A 23,099-nucleotide genomic window follows, 5' to 3' on the forward strand; every position below is an offset into this window, starting at 1 on the left:
TAATAACAGAAGTCTGAATTCCCCACTCTCCGGACCAGGAAATACCCCCAAAGAAAGACAGTATAAATGAGGCAGGAAGGTCTTCTTCCCTTATAAAAAATTCAGATGACTTTTTAAAAATGAAAAGTTCAGAAACTCATTCAGCCCACTATCAGCCTAACATGGGGTTTCTCTCTGGAAGAAGAGCAGAACTTGAATTCCAGTTCAAATACAACTCCAGAGACACCTTTGCCAAAGTTTACTATGGAAAATTGGGGAGACATGGTCACTCTTGTTTGGAAGCCAAGAATCCCTCTACTCAGTCTCTAGAAAGGAGGGGGAAATAAATATTTCAATCTCAAAGTGACTCCAGAAGAATAAATGCGGAAGGAGAACAACAAATAAGGCGGATATAAATCCAGATAAAATATTAAAATCATTAAAGGGCTTCTGCTCCCTGAAGATTGGGAAGAATGAAGAGAGTTAATTAAAAGCCATCTCCATGCACTGCTGAGCCAGCCTGCCCTGATAAATCAACAGCTAGGCCTGCTGCTACAGAGGGCAGCAATGGGGCTTCAGGGGAACGAAGAGGAAAGGAAAGAAAAATATGAGAGATCAGTGAAGTTGAATTGGACACGTTGACTAGTTTCATGTTTTTTAAATATTTAATGTCTATGGGATAAAGTTATTCTGAGGAAGAATCGGTTGGGTGGGTAAACGATAAAAATGGGGAGGAGAGATGGTTTGTTTCTACTCAGAAACAAAACTATCAGTGATTTTAAAAAAATACATCTGATGTTGCCTTGAAATGCATGCATTCTGAACTAGTGCTATAAAGATGAACTCAGTCTTCAATAATCCCTCTACTGAGATTGAAGTGTAGGTTGGTTTGAGGCTGGGATGATAAAAGAGAGGAATGTAGGGAAAGGGAATGAAGAGCCTCCAAAGACTCCAACTAAGTGGTACAAACCACAGAAAGGTAAGGAAGTGGTAGCCAGAACCAAGGTACTGATTCTTCCTTTATTTTCTCCCACCATAAAAGAGGGTTTTTTATGTGTATTTGCCTCCCTAGGGGAAAAAAATGGGCTGAAAAGTCTAAGCTAAAGTCAGAGCGTAGTGATTTTTAGGGGAAGGTTACAGAAACTGGTGCCAGCTGTTCTCTAAGAGAAACTGCCTAGATCTTCTTTAATGGGAACAACATTGAAAATAAATTAGTCAGCAGCAGCTTGGTGGCTCAGTGAATAAAAAGCCAGACTTAGAGATTTGAGTCCTGAGTTCGAACCTGACCTCAGACACTTCTTAGCTGTGTGACCCTGGGCAAGTCACTTATCCCTAATTGTCTAACCCTTCCACCTTGGAACCAATATTTAATATCTATTCTAAGACAGAAGGTAAGGATTTTAAATAAATAAATAAATTTTTTTAAAGTGAATTAGTGAGATGGGCAGGGCCAACACAGTAGAATAGAGGCAGCAACCCAGCTGAACTCTCCCAATATTCCACTCTAAACAACTTTAAGATAATGCATCAAAAATAAATACTGAAAAAAAATGAAAAAAATGAATACTGAAGCAACATAGCCAACAAAAGGTCAAGATGGTGTACAAAAATATTTATTGCAGCTTTTTCTGTGATAAGAAACATTTGGAAGTTAAGAAGTTGTCCATCAATTGGGAAATGGCTGGACAAGTTGTGGTACATGATTGTAATGGAATATTATTTTCCTATAAGTAATGATGAGCAGGATGATTTGAAAAAAACCTAGAAAAGACTTACATGAACTGATGCAGAGTGAAATAAGAAAAACCAGAACACTTATGTAGTGAGAGCAATATTTTTTGATGAATAATTGTGAATAACCTAGTTATTCTCAGCAATATAATGACCCAAGACAATTCCAGAAAATCATGATGGAAAATGCAATCTGCTTCCAGAAGAACTTATGGAGTCAAAATACAGATCAAAATATATTATTTTTCACTTTTTCTCCTTCTCTTCTTCTTGTTCTTCTCCTCCTTTTTTTCTCCTCTTTCTCCTTCTTATTCTTCTCCTCCTTCTCCTCCTCCTCCTCCTCTTCTCCTTCTTCTCTGTGACATTAGGATGGGGATGAGCCCAGAGCGTATACTACAACAACACAAGCAGTAGGCCCCAGAGGTGGCTGCAACAATAGTAGCAACTTTGGGAGCTCTCAGTCCTGAGATAGTAAGGAGATTGGATGACTAGTTAGAAAAAGATTACCTGGGATCCAGAGCTGATAATAGGTGCAAAATCTGGCACTGTTTGGCACTTCCATTGCCTGTATGCAGTTCTGAGTAACACTTTTCAGGGTGGAGAGGAATACTTATCGTAGGTCAGGAGAGGAATGCTTGTGCTTAGACACTAGGCAACAGGTACCCAATCATAGTTCCAGGACAGAGAGAAGCATTCACACTTGTGGCTACAGGGGAGCAGGGATCTTTCCAGAGTGAGAACCAGGAAAACAGTGACCATACCTCTCCTAGGATAATACCATCTTGGAAGCACCAACAACCTGCAGACCTTCAAAACTAGCTCTGAAAACAACAGCACAAAAAAAGCCTAAAGCTTTGGACAATGCCTCCTCAATCCCAACATGAACAGAGCCCAACTTTAACACAAAATCAAAATATAAGCTTAAAAATAAGCAAACAACCACACACAAAAACAACTCCAACCATAAAAAAGTACCATGGTGACAAGGAAAAACAAGACACAGAATCAGAAGAAAACAGCATGAAAACAGCTACAAAAAGGGGAGCTGTGAGGTGGCTCAGTGGATTGAAAACCAGACCTAGAAATGGAGGTCCTGGGTTCAAATTTAGCCTCAGGCACTTTCTAGCTGTGTGACCCTGGACAAGTCACTTAATTTGCATTACCTAGCCTTACCACTCTTTTGCCTTGGAACTAATACCAATATTGAGTCTAAGTTGGAAAGTAAGGGTTTTTTTAAATAGCTACAAACAAAGCCTCAAAGAAAAATGAAAATTGGAGAAAAACCAAGATTCTTTTGAAAGAATTAAAGAAAGATAAGAGTAGTGGAGGAAACAATGAGAGTGATACAAGAAAATTATGGAAAGAGAATTAACAGTCTGGTAAAAGAGGCACAAAAACATACTGTAGAAAATAAAACCTAAACATGGAATTGGCCAAATGGAAAAAGAGGTACAACAGCTCACTAAAGAAAACAATTTCCTAAAAATCAGAATTGGGCAAGTAGAAACAAATGACTGCATAAGAAGACATCAAGAAACAATAAAATAAAGTCAAAAGAATGAAAAATTAGAGGAAATGTTAAATATTTCATCTAAAACAACAACTGACATTAAAAATATATAGAAAAACAACTTAAGAAGAATTGAACTACCTAAAAGCCAAAATTTTGAAAAAGAGCCAAAATATCATATTTTAGATCTAAAAGATCCAAATAATCATAACTTTGAATGTGAATGAGATGAATTCATCCATAAAACAGAAGTATAAAAGTAGAAAATCCAACAATATATTGTTTATAAGAAACACACTTGAAACAGAAAGATACGTAGAGTTAAAATAAGGGCTGGAATAGAATCTATTATGCTTCAACTGGGGTAAAAAAAGGCAAATGTAGCAATCATCTATAACAAAGCAAAAGCACAACCTAATTAAAAGAGATAAGAGGAGGAACCACATTTTCTTAAAAAGTATCACAATGAAGGAATATCAAAAAAACTATGCATCAAGTTTCTCTAATAAAGACCTCATTTCTCAAGTATATAGGGAAATTTATAAAATTTATAAAACAATAAATATGTGTTTATAATATTATATTATTATATTGTATATTATGTATAATATAATAATAATTTATAAAAATAAGAGTGATTCCCCATAATAAAAGGTAAAAGGATATGTACAGGCAATTCTCAGAAGAAATCAAAGCTATCTATAGTCATATAAAAAGTACTTTAAATAACTATTGATTAGAGAAATATAAATTAAAATAACTATGAAGTATCACTTTATACCTATCAGACTGACTAACATGATAGAAAAAGTAAATTATATGCACTATTAGTGGAGTTGTGAACTGGTATAATCATCTGAAGGACAGTTTGGAATTATCCCAAAGGGTTATAACTGTGTGCCTTTGACCCAACGATACCACTACTAAGTTTACATTCCAAAGAGATTTTTTTAAAAAGGAAATAACCCCTTTTACAAAAATGTTTATTGCAGCTCTTTTTATAGTGGCAAAAAAATTGAAAATTGAAAAGATGCCCATCAATTGAAGAATGGCTGAAAAGTTGTAGCATATGATTGTAATGGAATACTATTGTGCAATAAGAAATAATGAGGAGAATGGTTTCAGAAAAATCTGTAAAAATTTCTTTGAATTGATGCTGGGGGAAGTGAGCAGAACTAGGAGGTCATTATATATTGATATTATGATATACATATCAATATATCATTATATACAACAATATTATAATCACGATCAAATGGGAAAACTTTGGTACTCTGATCAATACAATGATCCAAGATAAAAGGATCCAGAATGAAAAATGCTATCTACTTCCAAAAGAACTGATGAACTCTGAGTGCAAATTGATGTATAATTTTTTTTTGCTTTCTTTGTTTTTCTTACTTTTTGTGACATGGCTAATATGGAAACATTTCTTTCAAGATTTCACATGTATAGTTGATACCATATTGTTTGCTTCCTCAACAAGTGGGAGAGGAGTTAGAGGAAGGGACAGAATTTGAAACGCAATTTTTTTAAGAATATTAAAAGCAAGTAAATAAAAAAATTTTAAAGAAAATTAAATATTGGGTGTAATCATTCAAGAAAGCAATTTAAGAACCATGGCCCAAAAGGTCACTAAGTTATATATATATATATATATGTATATATGTATATATGTGTGTATATATATACATTTTTATATGTGTATATATATTATATATATTCTTTTGACTCAGCGATTTCATTATGAGGGAAAAAAACAACAGACAGAGAAAAAAATGCCTATATGTTCAAAAATATTCAGAGCACTACTTTTTGTTGTAGTAAAGACCTGAAAACTAAAGGAATTGTTCATCATTTGGGCACAGCAGAACAAATTATGCTATATGAATGTAATAGGATATTATTGAACGACTAGACATGAAACCTAAGAAGTCTTGTTTGAACTGATGCAGAGTGAAGTGAGTAGAACCAGGAGAATAATTTACACAACTATAACACCATAAAGGAAAACAAAATTTAAGAACTCTAGTGAATTCAATGCCCAATCACAACTCTGTAGAGCTGATCATGAAGTATGCTAATCATTTTACTGACAGAGAGGTGACATACTTAAGGTATAAAATGAGAAATACATTTTTGGACATGGTAAACGTGGAAATATTTTGCTCAACTATGCTTATTTGTTAGAAGAATTGCTTTCTTCTTACATAGGGGAGGCAGGAAAGAAGACGGGGGGGGGGGGGGGGGAAGGAGGGGGGAGGTAGCTAGCCAGTGTTGTTAAAAAAAAAAAAAAGATGAAAAGAGGATCATTGATGTATTTTTTTAATGGACAGAAGAAAATAGAAGGAAATTCAGAAGGAAACACAGTCTAGCAGGACAGCTTTGAAAGTAACATGCTGAACTCTTTAAATGATTTTTAAAATAAGAAAGTTGTACATAATAGAGATCTGATGTTTCCTGTATGGTCCTCTTTTTCTGTTCTACTTTGTATATGGAAAGATTCTTTGGGGGGGGGGGTGTTCATTGAATTTGGAATTTAAAAAATAAAATTTTTAGAGAGCAAAGAAATTAGTGGGTAAAACTGCTTTCCTTCTCACAGAATTTGGATGGGGAGAGGGGGTTGTACATGGGGGAAATTATGCATCTGGATATGCATTTTAATTAGTTGGACAGAGGCAGCCGCCTGTTAATTTTTCTTGCTTGTTTCCACTTAGCATTCATCACAAGCAAAACCACCATGGAGTGCTCCCACTATAATAGATGGTTCTGTATTAGCTAAGTCCTCAGGGAAAATAATTAGCAAGAGAGAAAATATTCTCTCCACTCCCACCTCCCCAACAATGCTGCTCTCCCCTTTCCCCTATAACCACATTCTTTTTCATTCACCCTGAACTGACCCAAACTACTCCTCTGAAAGAAGAGATATATTCCACAGGAATAACTCTCTTCCTTGTTTATAAGCACCAATTTCACTTTAGTAAAGAACAATGTCTAGTAAGGAAAAGCTAGATGTAATCCCCCATTAAATCATAAACCCCAAAAGAGGAGGGCATTTGTCTCTTATTTCCTTCAACCCACTAGTACCCAATATAGAAATATGCTCTAAAACCTTTTCACTGGGTATTCAATCAATATTGTGGATTAGAAAATTTAAAAGTGGAACAAGGCCTAATTCACAATGAACTTGGATCTGAACCTTCACCTTAGTCTGGCAACCAGAATGCATCTCTATCCATTCTGGAATCTGACTACTACCATGTTGAGTCACAGACAAAAGCTGCCTTTCTTCAAAGAACTGGTTTCTGTTGACCTCCTTTTGCAAAAACAACGTCCTCTTCTTGCAAGCAAGGAAAGCTGCGCTCAACCTCACCTGCAACCCATACCTGATTCTCAGTGTCACTTTCTTGAAGCAGGGTACCAGAGAAGCTAACCAACTCCTTCAGAGTCCCTTGCAAAACCCACCGAATCATAGCTTCCTAGGACAGAGAGGTCAGTAGCCCCTACCTCCCCTCCAAAGAGCAGCCTGGTTTCAGGGATCAGGGATCAGGGATTCAGGGATCAGGGATCCCTCATCAGGGATGAGACAAATGAGGAAAAGAAAGAACTTTTCATGAGCTCAAATTCTTGCTTATTTTAAATCAATATTGGAACAATGGAAATACCCAAATTCTCTCATGTTTGGGTTAAAGAAGGATATGTACTAACTGATTAGACTCTAGTGTTGCTAGGATCACTTCAGGTACATTAAAAACAGAAATCATTTTTACAATTCTAATATTGTTAAGTACTTTCCTCCAGTGATGCCATTCATTTCCTGTATGGACTCAGCTGAGAGATAGTGAAAACAAACTGATTAGCTCAACTTCTCAGTTCTCTTGGATACCTGGTAAGATCTACATTGGCTTTGCTTGGGGGAGGAGGGGACAGAGGACAGAAGAGGAGAGTCAGTGGGGGGTAATTAATAGTATTCTTTTTTCATTTTTTCTTACTGATGAAAAGACTCCTAATAGAAGTACACATCTCTGACTTCTGAATACATGACTTACAAATGACCCTACACATGAGCTACTCCCAAACACCCCCCACACACCCAGATCGAGCTGTCACTGCAGGGGAAGGGGGAGGAGATGTCAGGACAAGTTCCTCATGTCCTGGAGGATTTCCTGATAGAAAGAGTGTTATACTTGGTTAAATTCTATAGGACTATAGATCAGCTACATTATGTTTTTTTCTGAGTTGGTCTAGGAAACTAGCCATTATTTATAATATTTGTTCTTCAGGGACCTGCATTCTCATTTCCAAACAACTGGTTTGTTTTCTGTTTTGTTTTGTTTTTTAAATTAAGAGCACAGTCAGTTTTGCACATTGAAGATTGCCTGTGATGTCCAAGCAGGACCCAAATTATGGAAAGTCTGTTAAAAGAAGGGATTCCCTGTCCGGAGAAATTCGTTGATTTTCTGATTATCAATGGCAATGAGGGCTTTTTTCTTTTAATTTTTTCATGATGTTCTGAATTTCAGCTTGCATCTCATCTTCCTTCTTGAGGGTACCTTAAATTTGAAGCTCACGAGCAACATCTTATGATCCTTTTAACTAAAGAAAAGATTAGCAGTGGTGAAAATGAAGTTAGGGGTTGCTAAAGGAGCTCTACTGCTGTTGTTGTTCAGTCATGCCCAATTCTTTGTGACCCCATTTGAGGTTTTCTTGACAGAGATACTAGTTTGCCATTTTCTTCTCTAGCTCATTTGATAGATGAATAAACTGAGGCAAATAGGGTTAAGTGACTTGCCCAGGGTCACACAGCTAATATCTGATGTCAGATTTGAACTCAGGAAGATGAATCTTCCTGACCCCTGGCCCAGAGCTCTATCCATTGAGCCACCTAACTGCTATTACTTCTCCCTCATGGCAAATCCTCACGTGAGTCACTGCAATTCAGCAGACTGCTTCTTTATCCTCTTCCATGAAGAGGGTGCTTACTTCGGCAGCACATAAAGTAAAAAAAAAAAAATAGGAAAATGAGGGTTCTGAAAGAAAGTATGGGAGAGAAGAGGTTTTGAGCTGCCTACCACACTGAATGTCTACAGAGCCTACTTCTTTGTCGTATATATGTGGAATCTGAATAGTCTACCAGCTCCACGCCAGAAAATTGAACCATTTCCATTTAAATTGTCTTGGGAAGATTATATACTGTATGTTGACCCCAACATTGTGATGTCATTGTTCCTCTTTGAGTATATGAAGGGTAAACAACAATCTCACCTTCCAAATACAGAATTGTAGAAACTGAAGACTTGTAGAATCCTTAGAGATTATCTAGTCAACAGCCTTACTTGTTGATGAGGAAACTAAAGGGTAGGGCTGGGATTACAACCCAAATTTCTTTTTTTTTTTTAAACCCTTACATTCCGTCTTGGAGTCAGTGCTGTGTATTGGCTCCAAGGCAGAAGAGTGGTAAGGGCTAGGGAATGGGAGTTAAGTGACTTGCCCAGGGTCACACAGCTAAGAAGTGGCTGAAGCCAGATTTGAACCTAGGACCTCCTGTCTCTAGGCCTGCCTCTCAATCCACTGAGCCACCCAGCTGCCCCACCAAATTTCTAAACAGTAGTTTAATACTCTTACTTCTCTACTGTTTGCAGTCAAGGAAAAGTTGAGAAAGGTATATGAAAAGGATGTGGAGATAAGCTAAATCAGTTATTCCAATATGTTTCTCTCTACTGAAGAAAGTCTTGGGTTTGCAACTACTCCTCCTCATCCTCCCTCCCTACCAGCTGCCAACTGCACTTAATTATGGAGAGCAGATTTGCAAGGTGGACCACCCCCCCCAAAAAAAAAAACATCAATAACAAATGGTTAATTCTGAGCAACCTGAGAATACCACAGTCCCTACATTGAAGGAAAGAGGAAAGAAGTTGGGGGGTTGGGGGCGGTAAGTTTCATTAGTCATGCCTAAGAGATTAGATATGGTCCTCTTATTATTGTTATCCAGAACTCAAAACTGAGGTAAGAGTGATTGATGGGCCCCTTGTTAACATTCTGTTGTCTTCTCTAGAACTCTTTGTTGGCTATTTGAACCCCATTATTAGGATTTCTGAGCCTAATCCCCATGCTCCTCCTTCCCTCCAAACATACCCCTACACAGTCTGTCTCCCTCGGACCCAACCCTCCACATAGATACATAATCTGTTGCTGTCACCAAACATGCCACCAAGAAATTATTTTAGTCCATTATATCCTGTTCTTCACATCATACACCTAGCACCTGATCTTAAACCCTCTTTGTAAAACCCAGATGCACACAACAGGCTCCAGAAACCTTTCTTCAATGAAAGCTTTATGAAGCCTAGTTCCATCCATCCATAGGATTTGACAGACTGTAACCAGACACTTGTAACTGGACAAATAAGAAACACTACACCTAATTGTACTCAAGTCACTCATGCAACCAAATGAAAACTCTATCACTTGAAAGGCAGCATTTTTAAAAGTCTCTTCAACGTTTAAAAAAAAAGGAACCTTTTTGAGCTCTTAGACCACACAGGATTTCTTCCTTAGCCCATCTTCTTTCTTTCTTTGTGAGAAGACCATGCATTAAGAGGGCACTTATGGCTGGGTCAATGGCACGTCCAGTGTCCAACACAAGGCACAAGTAGCAGGTTAGTAGCTTAATAGGCAGTCTCAAGTGAGCTAATGTTTGTAAAATGATTTTAAAACTTTAAAACACCATATTAAAGTACCTTGTATCTTTAATAAATGTTAAATAAAATTTTCAAAAAGCAGAGCAGAAAGTATTTCAAAGGTTGTGGTATTTCTTGACCAGAAGCTTACTGCATTCGGCTATATTTCTGTTTTTGAGTGACTCTTAAAATACTCCAAAGGCACAGAAATTATTTTTCAAATATTAAAATGATATAAAGCTCCAATAATGGTGACAAAGGGAAAAGAGATCTATTCATCATCCAAATCTGCCCAACTGAACCAGACTCAGTCTCCATCTTTGTTCCTAGTTCATTTTTTTCATTGACATGAATAAAAGGCTCTGAAATCTTTTCTCATGAGTCCAAACACAGCCACAGAACTTTGGAATTGGAATAGACCTTAAAATAATCTAGTTCAACACCCTAATTTTCAGATGAGGACAGTGAGACCAAAAGAAGTGAAGAGATTTGCCCAGGGTCACGTAGGCACTAAGATTGAAAGCACTGGAATTTAAATCCAGGTTTTCTGACTGCACACAGTGGTCTTTCCAACATATGATGTTTCTCAATAGTTCCGAAAGCGTGACCTATACTTTCAATGGGGTCTACAAGGGCCCTCCAGGTGATCTTCATTCTGGTTTAATATGGTATTCATTCTTACTATATTATACTGTCTCTACTTTTCTTTTTGGCATGAATGAATAATTGCTACTAACATTTATATTACCCTCTGAGTTTTGCAAAGCATTACATAGACATGTAGACATATAGATACACAATTATGTGTATCTACATAGTGCTTTGCATACTTTAAACCAACACTATAAAATAGGCATTATTTATTATCCTTATTTTACAGATAAGAAAAACAAGGTTGAAGTAAAATGGCTTGTCCAAACAATATGCTGGCTGTGAGACATCTAGTAAGTGCTTGAGGTAAAATTAGAACTCAGCTCTTCCTAACTTTTAGTCTCCTACTCTATATACTGCACTACCTAGCTGTCCTGAATTTTAAAGGGTCATCAGAAGTGAAGATATTCTTTCCATCCCACTAATTCTGATGAGGCTGAGGAAGCTTGGGCAACTTGAATTTTTTTCTCCTAGCAGTAAACAAGGACAGGTGGAGTAGGTGGATAAGCTGTTCCTTTGTCCCCACCAGACCAAGATAGCACGGTGTCTTGTACATGGTAGTCACTCGATAAATAGTTATTTAATTGAATCCCAATGGGGAACAGGATAAAATGAAAAGAAGATTAGATATTTAATCAGATCTGTGTGACCTTGGGAAAGTCACTTTCTCTTGACTTCAGTTTCCCTACCTATCCTAAGAATTTAACTAAAAATATTTAGGTCCTTTCCAGATATAAATCCACGATTCGGTGCTACTTTGAAATAAAAAGAAGGAATCTGAAAGCTATTGTTAGAGGTGACCAAAAGCCATTGTTCTTTGAGACCTGTCAGGTCACATTGGACAAACCCTAGCTCAAGATACAGGTTTTCCCACTTAGTAGCTACACTCTTGTTAAGACAGACTCAACAGAAAGAGCTAGATGGAGATATAAAATTGGAATTTCCTCTCCATTCCCTTTGCTGTGATCAAATCATAGAATTTCAAAACTAGAAAGGACTTAGAGGTCATCTGCACCAAATCCCTCATTTCACAAATGGGGAAACTCAGATTTAGAGGGTCACAAGGCTATTTAAATGGTACAGTGACTTAAACAATACCAGGGTCTGATTCCCAGTACAGTACTCACCACTCTATAATGCTGACTGACATCTAAGCTAGTTTACAGCAAGAAGGGTGGAGTTTATTTATTAAATACTTACAGGCAAGGTACTAGTTTCATATTACAAATACAAATGTGGTCTAGAACCAAAGCTGTGAATATTTATTTGGACCAGGTTCAATCTTTATTCCTACTCACAAAAAAACCTTTTTGTCATGCAGTGTTTCTCCTGGAGCCATCAAAATTTGCCTTTTTTTCTCCCAATCCAGGGAGAATTCGTCCCCAAAAGTAAAGTATTTAGCTTAGCTAAAAGATTAATCCCTCTTCCTTTACCTGTGCCATCTAAATAATTCAAAGTACTAGTAAAAGAGAAAGTCTGTTTGCTCCCTCACACTATAATACTGCCCTTTGTTGCTTCTCAGCTCTGACTCCTGCATAATCCACTAACTCCTCTACTAGTTCCATTAACTCAACTGAAGTTCAGGAAATCTTCTATCACTTCTCTACAGCTGGTCCTATTCCTACTGTGCCTGACTTGGTCTAGGGAATTCTAGTCCCTATCCTGCTGCCACCATATACTGATAATCTCTGAGCTCGCTCAGGCACTTCCCTAAAAAAACCTCAGAGGTATACAATCTTCCTTTTCCTCCAGAGACTTAAGTGTCCATATAGGGTATTGTGTATAGCATTGCTCCCCTCCACATTCAATTCTCACCCTTCCCTTCTTATTCCACTCTCCTTTTAAAGGCTAGGTCCAAGGGCATAAGCCAAGGAGACCAGTTCTTACTGACCACAAATCGATCAATCAAACATGCATACTTGGTCATTAAAGGGAAAAGGGGAGGAACAAGAGCCAAAAGAGGTCACATCTTATAAAAAAGAGCCGATCTTGTCCAGGAAGTTTACCACTTCTTTAAGGAGATACTGGATTCTAGAAAACCTGGATGATGGTCCTTCTAGGAACACCTTCTACCTAAGGATAGATAACACACAGACTTTATCCTTCAGGAGTTTACAGTCTACAGAGGGGCAAAGACATTACTAGCTATATGATCCTGGGCAAGACACTTAACCTGCCTTGGCTTCAGTTTAGCTATAAAATGAAAGAGCTTTACTTTATGGCCTCTAAGGTGCTTTCCAGAAATCTATGATCCTAATGTAAATGAGGTCCTATGACCACATGTAAAGTGAGATAAATATAAAGGAGAAGGTCAGGCAAAATTCTGTCAGAAGCATGAGGAGGGAGAGATCACTATCATTTGGGAGGGGGCAATGTTGTCAGAGAAATCTCATAGAGAAGATAGCAACTGACCTGGGTCTTGAAGAAAGGAAGGAATTTCAATAGATGGAGATAGAGATGGGAAGGAAGAGTCCATGAGAAGTATAGGGGACAAGGGCAGCAAGGTGACTGGGCGGGGGGAGGAGAGGGGGAATAGAGAGTCAAGCCTGGACACAGGAAGTCCTGGGTTCAAATTTGATCTCAGACAATTCCTAGCTAATGTGTCCCCGGGGGCAAGTCGCTTAACCCCAATTGCCTAGTCTTTACCAGTCTTCTGTCTTGGAACTGATATTTATTATTGATCCTAAGACATAAGAGAAATGTTTTTTAAAAGTATAGAGGACAATCAGAACTATTAAAAATGAAAGCTTTAATTTCTAGTGCTAATAATCAAATCCGGTCCCCACATGAATAAAACCACCTTAGAATACACAAAGAGATGTATACTAGAGCCTAACTTCATAAAAGGTCTGGCACTTAACCTTGACCAAATAAATTTTCTTCCCTATTGACAAGATTGGAATGTATACATGACTTCTAGAAACAGATAAAAAGCTAAAACAATTGAATTAGTTTGATTTTAGATCTCAAGAAAGAGAAATACAGTTCTACTCTGACAGCTAGGTAGAAGAGTAGATACAGTGCTGAGCTTGGAGTCAGGAAGAAGGGTTCAAATCCAGCCTCAGACACTTACTAGCTGTGTGACCCTGAGCAAGTCACATAACCTCTGGCTGCCTCAGTTTCCTCAGTTGTAAAATGGAGATAATAACAGCATCTACCTCTTAGGATTGTTGTAAGGATCAAATAAGATGATGTTTGTAAAGTTCTGAATACACTGCCTGGCACAGAGTAAATTCGATAGAAATGCTCATTTCCTTCCTTTACACTCCCTTTTATCTAACATACACACTACCAGTGTGTTGCACATTAAAAAGATACAAGGATATATTTGTTAATTAGCTTTACCAGGTGACCCAAGTCTGTGATATGAGAGCAGAAGCTGCACAGGTTCTGGGATAATCTACCCTTTCTAGAACTGTAATGTGTACCCAATATTTGTAGTCAGCAATGTTTTATACTTAGGAGAAAAAAAAAAGGCAATATAACTTTTTTCAAATGTTCCAGTCTGCCAGGCATCCCTTGTTTAAACCAAACACATGTAAACTACAGGGACATGAATGAGAAAACTATAAATACAAATGCAATAGAATATTATTGATGAATATCAATATTTAATCAATATGATGAATGTGAGGAATACAGAAACAGGAAAATCTGTGTGAATTGATATAGAACAAAATCACAGAACTAAGAGGACAATAAATGCAAGGATTATAGCAACATATATGAGAAGATCACTAAAAGGAGATCAAGTTTTGATTAAGGGAAAATCCAATGTGTATCCCAGATCATTGTTTAGATGTGGTCACTATATTTGATTATTTTTTGTTTTACTGTTTTTCTTTGTCATAATAGAATGGTCAATCTGGAAGGGGGAAAGATTGAATCCTGATGCAAATATAAAAGGTATCATTAAAGTATTTTTAAACTCTTATTCTTAGTATCATTCTAAGACAGAAGAGTGACAAGGACTAGGCAATCAGGATTAAGTGACTTGCTCACAGTAACACGGCTAGGAAGTAACTGAGGCCAGATTTAAACTGAGGTCCTTTTGACTACAGGTCTGCCTCTGTATACACTGTGCCACCTAGTTAGCCCAATAAAGCATTATTTATATGTGTGTATATGCATTCGTGCAGAGGTTGTCAGAATTCCTTTGGTGTCAGAAGCTTCATTCATAGATTCATCATTCATTCTAGCTACTGTTATCTATTATCCCTCTGGGGAAAGAGGACCACTCTAGGCAGACTACCCTATAAGTATATAAAATATTTACATAAGTTATTCTTATTCAATATAAGGTCAAAAAAGGAAAGAAGAAAACCAAATTAATAGTATCAAAGATGAAAAGGGAGACCTTACCTCTAATGAAGAGGAAATTAAGGCAATCATTAAAAACTATTTTGCCCAATTATATGGCAATAAATATAGCAATCTAGGTGACATGGATGAATATTTCAATATAAGGACAATATGCATAATATATAGAAAACCAGATTGGAAATCAGGAAGATCTAGGTTCAAGTCCTGTCTCTGACACATATGAGCCATGTTATTCTGCACAAATTGCTTAACTCTCAATGTTCTAGGTAATTCTTTAAAAATATAATTTAGAGAGAAAATGTCAACTTGCTTTTGGGCAGAAGAAGTTTCCTATCCACAAGGTCATTATACCATTGAAACTGCAGGTCCAGGCCCTATCTCTATCTTATACTTCTTCAATAATTCAAGAATGTGTGATTTCATCAATGTGGGCACATCTTCCACCAATGTACCTCATAGTCCCTCCATACCTTAGAAGTTTCATGAGGTTTTGTGGCCACTGATATGCAGAAAAAGCAACCTAATTGAAGCAACAAGGCACCCTGAGGAAGCAATAGGTGCCAACTAGGTCAAACCACCATCATCACCTTCTTCCATGTGCCGGTGATGACAGCCTTAAAGCCAAGAACCCTAAGGAAGTCAGCTACATCCCTAACCCAGACAACCAGCCTCAATTCAAGTTTGACCCCTATAGCCATCAAAGAAGGGGGAACCCTTGTAAAAAATGGGGAACCACCATCTTTAACCCCACCACCAACTGCCCAATCATGTGTCACCAATAGCTATTAATTCCCAAGAATCCCAGAAATAATTGGGGATGCCTTCCCCAGATCTCTGCTTTTAGTCCAGAGGAGTAACCCTTATGGAGATGCAACCTGAAGGTTGACTCTGGAGATGCTATACAGCCTCTTCCTACTAAGTATCCATAGCTAAGGAAAACTGGAAAATGAACATTTCTACCACTACAATCCTTGGTAATGTCAAATAGATATGAGTTTTTCATTAACAAGTTCTTTTCACCTTCTATTTAAGTAGTCATAGGAATGACGTCAATGGAAATAAAATTAAAGGGGACATTGCTTCAACAAAAACTTCTGTGAAAACTGGAAAACAATATGGCAGAAACTAGGCATAGACCAACACCTCACACCATATACCAAGGTAAAGTCAAAATGGATACATGATTTAGACTTAAAGAATGATATAAACAAAATTAGATGAATACAAAATAGTTTACCTGTAAGACTTATGGATAAGAAAAGAATTTATGACCAAACAAGACACAGAGAACACTCAGAGATGCAAACTAGATAACTTTGACTACCTTAAATTAAAAAGATTTTGCACAAACAAAATCAATGCAATGAAGATTCAAAGACAAATAACAAACTGTGGGGGAGGGGAAACGAAGGTCTCATTTCTCAAGTATTATAGAAAACTGAGTCAAATTTATAAGAATACAAAACATTGTATTGACAATTGACAAACGTTCAAAGGATATGAACAGATGACTCTCAGATGAAGAAATTAAAATTCTCTTTAATCATATGAAAAATGCTCCAAATCGCTATCAATTAGAGGAATGCAAATTTAAAACTTTGAAGTTCCACCTCACACCTATCATCAGATTGGCTAACATAACAAAAAAGAAAAATTATAAATGTTGGAAGGAATGTGGAAAAATTGGGACGCTGATATACTGTTGGTGGAACTGTGAACTGAGCCAACCATTTTAGAGAGCAATTTGGAACCATGCCCAGAGAAGCATAAAGCTGTGCATACCCTTTGACCCAGCAATACACTACTAGGTCTGCATCCCAAAGAGATTAAAAATAGGGAGAAAGAACCTACCTGCACAAAAATATTTCTAGCAGCTCTTTTTGTGGTGGTAAAGAGCTGGAAACTGAAGGGTTTTCCATCAATTAGGGAATTGCTAGGCAAGTTGTGGTATATGATTATAATGGAATACCATTGTGCCATAAGAAATGACAAACAACATGATCCATAAAAAATTAAACAGGGAAGACTTATTTGAAATGATGCAAAATGAAGTGAGCAGATCCAGGAGAACATTATACACAGTAACAACAATAGTGTATAATAATCGACTGTGAATGACTGAAATATTATCAACAAGGCAAGGATCCAGGACAACTCCAAGGGACTCATGATGAAAAAAGGATATCTACCGTCATAGAAGGAACTGATGGAGTCAATGCAGATTCTTGAAGTATGCCATTCTTCACTTTATTGCCTCCATGAATTTTTCTCTAATGCAATATGCGCCATGTTTTATAATAGGACAAACAGGGAAATGTATATTATATAATAATATATGTACAACCTAAGTTATATTACCTGTCTTCTTGGGGTGGGAAGAGGAGTGAGAAGGAGGGAGAGAACATGGATTGCAAAATGTCAGAAAATTATTATTAAAAATTGTATCAACACATAATCCGAAAAAAATAAAAACAATAATTTAAAATAAGAAAATGTTAAAGCAGATATTATACTCCCCAAACCATTAGATCTTTCTATCTGACTTTCAATGGAAAACTCCTGTATGGATTATTTCCCCCATTAGAATGGAAGCTCTTTGAAAGCAGAAACTCATGCTTTTCTGTTTGCGTCCTCAGTATTTAGCACAGAACTTGGTATATTCTAAGTATGCAATAAATGTTCTTTCATTCATTCAAAAGAATGTAGACCTGGTGGCCTACCTCCTCTGATAATAGGCAGTTGGGTTGTACAAAAAATAAAGCACCTGAGCTGGAGGCAGGAAGACCAGTGTTCAAATTCAGCCTCAGCTGTGTGACCCTGGGCAAATCACTACACCTCTGACTGCTTCAGTTTCCCCATCTATAAAACAGCACTTACCTCTCAGGATTGTTATAAGGATAAAATGTGATGATATTTGTAAAGCATTTTGCAAACTATATATATATATGCACATAGATGCATATTTATATGCTAGTTATTATTAAACTTAACTAGGTTTATTGTCAGTTGTTAAGAAAATAGTCCATTGTTGTATACAGTCCAACCTTCTCCATTTGGTAGGACTTGTTAGAGTTTGCACTTCGATGGCATCACTTTTTTTAAACTCTCCCCTTTTCATCTTAGAATCAATACTAAGTATTAGTTCTAAAGCAGAAGAGCTGTAAGGACTAGGCAAAAGGGATTAAGTGACTTGCCCGGGGTCCCATAGCTAGGAAGTGTCAGAGGACAGATTTGAACCTAGAATTTTCTGTCTCTACACTTGGCTCTCAATCCAGTGAACCACCTAAGTGCCCCCTGCTGGCATAACTTTTAAGAATCCAAGGCCAGATACATACCACCATCAGAACAGATCTTAGATGGAAGTTCAAGGTTACAGGATTCAGGTAGTCTACTAATTTTGTCTTTCATTGATAACTAACTACTTTATGGCAAAGTATTCTTTATCCCAAAATAATTTCTCAATAATGAAATATTCCTGTTGTCTAATCTGGTGTCTAATCGTTCTGTGGTCTAATCGTTCTGGTGTCTAATCGTTGTGTGGGTATAAGCCTGGGCTCTCCAAACCTATGCCAGCAGAGAACAAGCTCTGGAAGGTACCACTGAACTGGAAAGGCTTTGAGTAACAGCCCAAACCTGGGCTCTGTCTGTCCTCCAAGGACTGGTTTGGCTAAGTTTAGAGAACAGAATATTAGTTGCCAAGGGAAGGATCTGGGGTGGATAAGAGTTCATACAACTGTCTACTAAGGAATAGACGGGTTATGATCTACATTAGTTGAGGTGGAGGAGGTGTATTATGCCCACACTAATTAAATCACAAATCCTTGAGGCAATGAAATATTAAAGTAATGAATGATTAATTTCTATAATATATCAAAAACCTGTCATTTCATTAGTGGAGGGCAGATGGCAACCTATCTATAACATTAAAAGTTTTAGAGATTTGCCCAAGGCTCAAAGAGGTTAACTGGACCATGTTTCCACAAGTCAAAATCTGAATTCAGATCTTCCTAACTCCAATACTCTATTCATTACCCAATCCTGAATTTCAATTGATACTACAGCAGTAATAATAATAAATAAATACATGTGCCTGACAAAAAGGATTCTGATGTCCCCATTTAAACTCTCTTCCTAATAAGGTTTTTTAATAACTTGGCAAAGAAAAAAAAAAGGAAACTGAAGTGAATACAGGAACAACAACCTGGATTTCTAGATTAGCTTTTTTAGTTGGGATCTTAATTGCATTGAGTGCATTAAGATTCTATTGACAAATAGTAATAAATCAGAATGCAATGTGTAATAAATTAGCTTCTAAACAACACTCATCTGATTCAGATTTTGTGAGCATGTGTATCATAAAAGTTTTACCACATTGCCCTTAATGTGCTTGTGTATGTGTTGACTGTGACATCCATACATCAAACTCAGACAATATAATTGATAATGTGGAATCGACCTAGATTACTACAAGTACCATCAATGTTTTTAAATTCTGCTTTGCCCAGATGTGGTAGTGTGGTAGTTGGGATACCTGCTGCTTCCTCTTTTGTGATCTAATCAGTCTCTCCAACCCCCATTTCTGTCCCTAGAAGCCCCAAGGATGTTAAAGACAACCACGTAAAGTGAATGAATGCAAGCTGCTGAAGAAGGGGTGCAATAAGAAGTAATAAGAAAGGAAGTTGAGAGATCCAAAAGGGGCAGGGAAGTATAAAAGGTGTGATCCATTTAGTCCAGGTACGCTCTGAATCACATATCCCATATCGACAAAGCCAGTTTTAAAATGATACATATACATGGCAGTCTAACAGAGATGTTGCTTGAAACCTGAGCTAGTTTCTCCCAGCTGAGTTATCACTTTTATCCACCATCACCACCCCAATCTCAGAGCAAAACCTTTGTGTGGCCAGTTTCTATAGGGGGCGTCTGTCTTCCTCCCCCCCCCCCCCCCCTTTCCTTCTTTCTTTTTGAGAGAGAGGTAGGGGGAGATAATCAAAACGCAGACAGAGGAAATGCTAATGTCGTTCGGCTCTGTTTCATTGTCAGGAAGGACACATGAGGATAAAAACATCGCGCTTGGAATCATTCTTCTCCCACCACCCCCCCTCTCCCGCTCTAGCCCTCCTCCCACTACCATTCCCTTTTCCTCCCCCACCATCCCCATCCGCATTATGTGTCTTACAGCTTTTGTTCTAATTTATCCCATGCATAATTTATCTATGTGTGTATTGTTTCTTGATCAGCAACTTTTAAGAACAAATGAAATATATAAGATGTTTTATTAAACAAGTTAAGGGGCGGGGAGGGGGGAGCGGATAGTGTCAGGCTGTCAGTAACAACCCGGTTTCTTCTACTACATTAGTAGTTTAAAAGATGTCAAGTGCAGAGAAGCTTCCCCCTCCATAGGTATTGTTTCCTTCTCCTCTCACCCCTAGGGAAAGGGGTTGGGATTTAAAAAGGAGGGGCTAATTATAAATTACTCCTCAACTCCCACCAAGAAAAAGCAAGGGGGCGGGGAGAAGTGCGCGTTGGTGTGCGCGCGCCCCGCTTGTATGCACGTAGAGACAGAGTTATAAATTTACAAAGACATTACCTTTGCAACTGCTTGCAATTATACAAAGTCCAAATAAAATAGTATGGAATTCTACTAAACAGTGAGGAAATTCAGCCATCCCCTACCCTTCTAATATCTCACGCTATAGATATATTACTCCTACAGTCAAAAGAAATAGTAGAAGGGAGAAGGTGATGATTGAAATTCGTGTAGGCTTCCCTGTGGCATCAGTACTCGGCTCTGCCAATAGATTCAGATAACTTAAGTTTCTATAGAATGGCGTTACCATTTCCATATAATTTGGGCTGGGAACAGGGAGACTGTAGATCAGCTGCTGGATGCAATTGAAACTGATTGAACAAGGGAGGTAAAAAGAGGACACGGAGAAGTTACACCCATTTATGCTCTCATAAAACATTTTATTTCTTGGGTGAAACCTTGTGGTGGTAAAGTACAACCTACCCAGTATCCTGAAGGAGAATCTCAGGAGAAACTGTCTTAAAAACGCAGGCTTCCGATGCCCTCTTCATTGCCGCTTTTTTAAAATGTCTATCTAGCTCTCTATCAATCTAATCTAATCTATTTTACTCCAAGGCTTGGAAAATTCACCGCTTTTTTCCCCTTGCTCTGGCCAATATAAGAAAAGGTGAAATCAATATGTCATTCCCTTCATTCATCCTCTTCCTAATAAAAGCTCTCCTTCAAGCACCCCTCAACTTGCTGCTACTATAGCCCAGAAGAGCGGGGGTGCTATAGAGGTGGACACCGAGGCAGTATCAGCGACTGCCACCACCCGGTCCCCAGAAAGCCCTCAGCTCTGAGTCGTATCCAACTGGAGAAGAGAGAGAGGCAGCCCGAGCAGCGAGGAGTTGAAAGAATGCAGGTCACTGCCTACGACAGCTCTCTGGAAAGTCCGACACCCACTCGACCTAACTAGGAGGTCTCGGGCTAGTAAGCAGAGTCTAGGGGTTCTCCTCGATCTTGCGAATTCAGAGGGATCATCACTCCTCTCCCACTAGAATCCCTTTGCAGCGCTCCGCTCATCTCCTGAGAACACCCCCGGACTCTGCCCCCTTCACAATCTGACAGCTTAACAGCACCCTGAACTGGAAAGAGCGACGGAAAGAAGCAAGCAAGCAAGGAAGGAAGGAAGAAACTCGATCTAGAGAAAGAGGACTGGCCCCTGCGTGCCCTCCCCTAGCCCTCCCTCTGTCCCGGATCTGGGCGCTCGCTCAAAGTCTTTCGGCAGCATCTAGAGGCACCTGCCCCCTCGCTCTGGCTCGAAGTAAAAGCTGCCTATTCGAGCGAGGAAACACAAATCTTGTCTCCTCCTCCACTATTTATTACCCACCCTCCCCCCCCCAAAAAAAAAATCATTCATAAGAACAGCAGCTCTTTCCTTCCTCGAAATCAACCACAGGTTAACCTGAGTAATTAATTTACTATGTTCGACACATACACAAGCACGCATCACACACACACACACACACACACACACACACACACACACACACACACACCATCGATGAAGAAAAAAAAAAAAAAAAAAAAAAAAGCTATGGGAACGCTCCCAGAGCTGCCCGGTCAGGAAAGCCCCAAGGCAGCCACCTGGACTAGCAATCACTGAGGACAGATTGCTTCCCCCGAAGAAGTCACTCAAAACTCCGGAAGGTTTGTAGAAAGACGAATGTGGGTGAGAGGGAAGAAGAGGGGAAGAACCTCCGGAGTGTGATCAGAAAAGCACTGCAAACTCCGTAGGCGCCCAGAGTCCAGATCTCCCGGCTTGGCTGAAGCAGGGGAGGAAAAACCTGTCATCGGATACGGGTGCGCACCACTTCTTCAAGTGAATTTTAAAACATTCTCCATGTCTTTCTATCACACATACACACACGCGCACACGCACACACACATACCATTCCAACCGCTTCATGTCCCCCAACTCGCCACCCCGTGGGGCTAGGGGAGCTCAGAATCGTGCCCGTCCCTGAGCTCTTTTACAATCCCCGGAGCTTCCCAGCGCTTCGGTGCCAGTGTCCCCCAGCTGCTCCCTTCTCTCTCTCCTTCCACCAATTAAGCACAACACAAATGTAACAATTTTCTTCTTGTTAATTGCATCTCCTGACATTTCTGCGGGTTGGGAGGGGGGAAAAAAAGAAGAATCTGAAAGAAAAGAGAGAATGCGAAGGCTGGGAGGAGCCTGGAGAGCCTGTGCATTGCCTGCGATCCGCACCGAGAAAGGCGCCCTTTTTTTCATATTGAAACCACGCGGAATATGTACATTTTTTAGTCTTACTTACGCTTTCAGGGGGTTGTGAATGACAGTCGCCATTTTGCTACAATGTAACAGAATATTGTCTGTCTCAGAGTTCTAAAGGTTTGCTCAGGGGAAGCGGGCGGCCAATCAGGGAGCGGGATACCGGCCCGCTGGCCAATCGGAGAGGAGTGTCGCCAAATGGGTGGAGCCTGAGCGATGGTAGTTATTAGGGGAGCTGTCAAAGCCCAGAGGTCACTCCCTTTTGTAGAGCTGGAAAGAGAGCAGGTCTTAAAGGGGCAGTATCATGCCAGGAGCTCTTTTGGGGCTGGAGATGTGAAGACCGACAGAAGATTGTAGTATTTAGGCTGGTTTCCTACTTAAAAAAAAAAAATTGTGACTTTGCCCTAATGAGCGAAAATA

At 38.8% G+C, this 23,099-nt stretch overlaps 1 protein-coding gene across 1 annotated transcript in view; it reads right to left on the reverse strand.

Annotated features, from left to right (window-relative positions):
• DPF3 (double PHD fingers 3) overlaps positions 1-22,754 on the reverse strand; it is a 414,482-nt gene extending 391,728 nt beyond the window's left edge. Inside the window, exon 1 of the mRNA XM_044659971.1 lies at positions 22,723-22,754. Within this exon, the coding sequence (XP_044515906.1) occupies positions 22,723-22,754 (32 nt within the window). The remainder of the gene's footprint in view (positions 1-22,722) is intronic.
• Between the last annotated feature and the right edge of the window lie 345 nt (positions 22,755-23,099).

This window comes from Gracilinanus agilis, chromosome 2 (genome assembly GCF_016433145.1).
Source record: "Gracilinanus agilis isolate LMUSP501 chromosome 2, AgileGrace, whole genome shotgun sequence".
NCBI classification, from domain to species: domain Eukaryota; kingdom Metazoa; phylum Chordata; class Mammalia; order Didelphimorphia; family Didelphidae; genus Gracilinanus; species Gracilinanus agilis.